Source organism: Bidens hawaiensis, unplaced genomic scaffold, assembly GCF_021521415.1.
Source record: "Bidens hawaiensis isolate Kalapana, Puna unplaced genomic scaffold, B.hawaiensis_p1.1 tig00024852_1, whole genome shotgun sequence".
Classification (NCBI taxonomy): domain Eukaryota; kingdom Viridiplantae; phylum Streptophyta; class Magnoliopsida; order Asterales; family Asteraceae; genus Bidens; species Bidens hawaiensis.
Window position 1 is genome coordinate 228,335 of NW_027493945.1, and position 4,990 is coordinate 233,324.

At 37.6% G+C, this 4,990-nt stretch overlaps 1 protein-coding gene across 1 annotated transcript; it reads left to right on the plus strand.

Moving 5' to 3' along the window:
• Positions 1 to 2,199: 2,199 nt before the first annotated feature.
• On the plus strand, positions 2,200 to 4,990 carry LOC143570230 (expansin-B3-like). Its single transcript, XM_077055930.1, has 4 exons — positions 2,200 to 2,356; positions 2,489 to 2,795; positions 3,231 to 3,360; positions 4,317 to 4,990. Exons 1-4 carry the CDS (start codon positions 2,224 to 2,226, stop codon positions 4,512 to 4,514), a joined length of 768 nt encoding a protein of 255 aa, XP_076912045.1. The 5' UTR covers positions 2,200 to 2,223; the 3' UTR covers positions 4,515 to 4,990.

Sequence of the window (4,990 nt, forward strand, 5' to 3'; positions counted from 1 at the left end):
TCCTAGAAACAGTCGCCAATGATACTTGATTTTCGAGGATAAGCAATCCTGGTCCCAACACATACGAGCACCAATCCTCACATACGAATTTGGTTCCTTAATCATTAGTCTGATTTTTAACCAAAACAATCATAACGATAATCACGAGACATGAAACTTTACACGATGGCACAATGTCTTACCTTGTTAAGGTAGAGCTTTTGGATTCGTGTATAAGTTCTTTTCGATCGTAGAGGCACCATTACAACTACTCGGGTATAATATTAGCCTTATATATAAGAAATTTTAAGAGAGAATTTGATTTGGGACGAAGAGTGAAGTCCAGAATTACTCCCTATTTATACTTGAAATTGAGCATCTTCGCATCACGCGAATAAACCTTCGCGGTGCGCGAAGTTGATGTAGGGTTGTCGAGTCAACCCTAGATATGCCACGTGGCACGACACATGTCAGGTAACGTGTCACCGTTGCGAGACTTCCACGTCGAGTCGCGCGAAGAAACCTTCGCGTCGCGCGAAGGACAAAGAACTTTCTGGATAACTATTATAGCTTCGCGTCACGCGAAGAATCTTAAGCATACTCCTTCGCGTCGCGCGAAGAAGCAAAAATACTAAGGCGGCCCTAGTGTGCCTTCAAAGCGCTACATTGCGCCCATCGCACTTCGCCCGTGCCCGTGCCCTAGCGCGTGCGCGTTGGGTGCTTCGCACCCTCTGCTAGGACTACTGGGTGTGATTTGGCATAGAAGAATATTATCACGTCAGCTCTCTTTCTTATAAAGAGCTAACAAGTTTTGTAATCTAGCGTTGTGGGACAAGATTTAGAAATCCTATTTATACCATGGTGGAAGTTTTTCATTTTCTTTCCTTCACCAATGTGGGATGGAAAATTTTTTTTCTTCCTTTACATTCTCCATTCTTCCTTTGTCTTATTTCTTCTCTTTTTCTTCTTATTTCTTCACTTCTTCTTTTAATTATTTTATTTTTTTTTGGATTGTTTTATGGTTTGTTATACTTGGACTGCGCACGGACATGCAACCTTTAACTTTCACATTCTGGGCCCAAGTGCGTAATTATGCTGGCTTGGGCACGGTTGGTGTCCATGAAGATGCTCACAGACCTTGCAAGGCCTGACCATGTCTTTCTTCTTTTTCTTCGACCAACGCACTCGTTTCCTTCCAGAATTCTTCCTTTTAAGCTTAAGACCTATAAATGGTTGAAACAAAATTTTAACATATTTAACAGGTTGTATAGCATAAACAACGTCAAATACATGGACATCATTTGAAAACCATGTCGTCTTGTAGTTGCAGACACATAAGAGGTATACCAAAACGGACTTGCAATAAGTGAATTAGGCAAAAATTTGGTAGACTTACACATCTCTGAGGACATATTCAGTAACAAAAATTCATGAAAAATAGTAGTAAACCTCCGTAATATCTAACAAGTCGAGTCTTATGTTGGTCATATAGAACACCAATACAAAGAAAAAGGGCTGAAGAAACACCAATACAAAGAAAAAGGGCTAAAAAAACCGGTTCATGACTTAACATGAGTAGAATACTAATTAAGGTTAAAGACTTTTAAGAGAATGTATATACATTCCACTCTCTATATTTACTTAGCTTTTAAAGGGAATGCTCTTAGTGTGCTTGAAGATAGTTTCCACGATAATTAAATCATTGCCCAAAGTAAGACTCACACTCATCATCACTAACCCCCATAAAGCAAAAACAAAAAAGAAGCTTAGCCGGTTTAGAATCATCTAAATCTAATCAAGCCCCAAACACAAAATCACTGAATATAAAAATAAGCAAACCCGGGTCCGGTCCTGACCGACACCACCAACACTGAACAGTCCGGATTTGACGCCTTAACTGCCGTGGGGACCCACCTAAAAGCCAATGGCACGACCGTAAATAACCAAAATCAACCAGGACAGAAATGGAAAGTCAGTTAATAGCCCGTGTTGTGTTGTTAATATCTTTGTCGCCTCATTATATACCGATGTGCAAATTCAGTCCTGACACTGTGGAACTCTAACTCTGCTAAACCCACTGCCTGTTTTCTCTCTCTATATTATTATTATTTGACCGTACTTTGTGTACTCCGTCGCCGGCCGGATACTTTTTCCGACACGATGGTCGGTTTTTTCACAATGGTGTTTGTTATGAACAATTTGGGTGTTTCGAGAAGCTACATTGTTGAAATATGTCTGGCGGCGATGTGGTGGTCTGTGGTGGTGGTGTTTCGGTGTTCGGAGGTATCCGGTGCGCCGCTAATACATGCGCCTAGCTCGCATTGGCTTCCGGCTACCGCCACGTGGTACGGCAGTCCCGAAGGCGACGGAAGCGATGGTAATTTGACTTGTTTAGTGTAAATATAATATAATGGTATTGTTACAGATATACTAAATGTAACTTATATATTGTTAAAATTAAATTAAAAGACTTATTTATTGAGTGCGAAAACTAATCCTAGCCGCACAGGTGGCGCGTGTGGGTACGGATCTCTGGTGGACGTGAAGCCGTTCCGGGCGCGTGTGGGAGCAGTGAGTCCTATTCTATTTAAAGGTGGTGAAGGGTGCGGTGCTTGCTACAAAGTCAAGTGTTTGGACAAATCCATATGTTCCCGGCGGGCCGTAACGGTTATTATCACCGACGAGTGTCCGGGCGGCTACTGCTCGGGCGGGAAGACACATTTTGACCTTAGTGGTGCGGCATTTGGTCGGATGGCAGTTGCTGGTGATCACAACCAGCTTCGTGACCGTGGTGTACTTAACATTGTTTACCGCCGGTATGTGTTTTGCGGCTCTAGTTATTTAACGGTCTTTTACTTTACTTTTCGTCCCTTTGTGCTTGTTTCTTTCTTTTTTTATCTAGGAAATGTCATTTATAGTCCACCACTGTTTAATAATGACGGAAACCGTCCCTATTTTAATGTTTAGTTTAGTTTAGTTTAGTTTAGTTTTAAATTATAATATACATATTTTACAACATTATGGGAGGGCATTATGGTCATTCACAAAATTAACTACAACAAATGGGATAGAACGAAAACGGAAGATCCATAACGAAATAAAACTTTTAACAGACTCAGAAAGGCGAAAACTGTAATTTACTCTTTTAAAAGTAACTTTTATAAATGGATTTTTATTTTTTGCAATATTTTGTTAAATTATAGTTGCAATAAGTGAATTTTAATTAAGAAATTATGTTTTGTAAATTGTAGGACTCCTTGTAAATACCCGGGTAGAAATGTTGCATTTCATGTAAATGAAGGATCGACGAATTATTGGCTTTCACTTTTGGTCGAATTTGAGGGCGGGGACGGAGATGTTGGATCTATGCATATCAGAGAGGTACAGTTTCTATACTAGCTTCTTTCTTTAGTATATAAATATAGAAAATAACAATTACACGTTAAATGTTACGTGACAAGTAGTGTGTATCATATTTCTTATCTAATAATAAATTAACCTGAACTAGAATAGTTAAATTCCTGAAAAGTACATGAATGACCAGAAAACTGATTAAGATGAACACGTTAACCAAGGAAAGAATAAGTAGGTGTCGGGAGAATGTGATTCGAGAAGATGGGCAAAATAGTCAAAAAGAAACCACTTTTTAAAACACATACTTTCATAAAAGAAGCATGTTGATATCCGAATATGTCGGATACACCCTTGTGCCACATAGTACAACCTTATACAGCATAGGGTACAAGTTGTTAAAATAATTTTTGAGCTTATTTTAGGTTTAAATTATTCAGAAAATGAAACATACTGCACCAAATAGAGTAATAAATAACATATATTTATTTTAATGCCCATAATTTAATATAATAATATTTTATGATATAGTTGTGTATCCATTAAGTCAGAAAAATATATTTGATTATCAAGTTAAGGTCGTTAGTGACGGTTCAATGTGATCAAGTGCTTTCCTATTCTGTTTTTGATTGATAAACATATCATTCCACTTACTTCCAACCAACGTTTCTTTACCATTTACTAATTTAAATTTTAAATTAATAATTATATCATTTTTGGATCAAACAAGAATGGAAATTTAAATATCACATGTGCGCTTCGATCACTCACTCAAAATGAGATACCAAAACATTATACATTCATGTATATAATATGGTTATATAAGCATCTAAATTTTTTTTCCAAGTAATGACTTATATCATAATTTTCAAACAAGATGTGCAAGTGAATTATGTAGTTTTTATGATTCTATAACTAAAACTGATTCTACAATAAATGTGTCTTATTCAAAATTTGCTAAAAATATAATGTGTGTGAATGAACAGGCAAGGTCAACCGAATGGCTAAAGATGAGCCATGTTTGGGGTGCAAATTGGGTGATCGTCAGGGGACCTCTAAGAGGACCATTCTCGGTCAAACTCACCACACTCTCTACTGGGAGAACTTTGTCGTCAAGAGATGTAATTCCAAGCAATTGGGCGGTTAAAGCCACGTACACCTCGCGTCTTAACTTTTCTCCTTAACTGAAAATTGCTAAACAAAAGGTTTAACCAACCTTAAATGAAAGAACAGCAAACAAAATTATATCCTTTTTTACCAATTTTAATTTGACAACTTAAGAATAAGAAGAAAGTAAATCCCCATATTACACTTTTCATTCCAGGGTTAAAAAGGTAATTTTAACAGGAAGCCTTGACACTCCAATGTATCCGTTATCAGTTGGTTTTTTTATTCTGGAGATGGAAAAAAGTAACCGTTGGGAGTAGGTATTGTTTGGCTTTATGTATGGTGTGTGCAAGTCATAGTGGTAATATTGTAATTTAATATTGTTTTAAGGGTATTTTGCAGCCCCTCTCCAAAGGGAGAGTGAGCGCGCTTTTTTTTCTTTTTTCTTCTTTCTTTTTATTTACTAAAACTTTTCTAGGGTGTGAAGTTGTGTGGGCCTTTTGGTTTGTCAAGTGGGCCTGGGCTGGGCCTTGTGTATGTTTGGTTGTGTGTT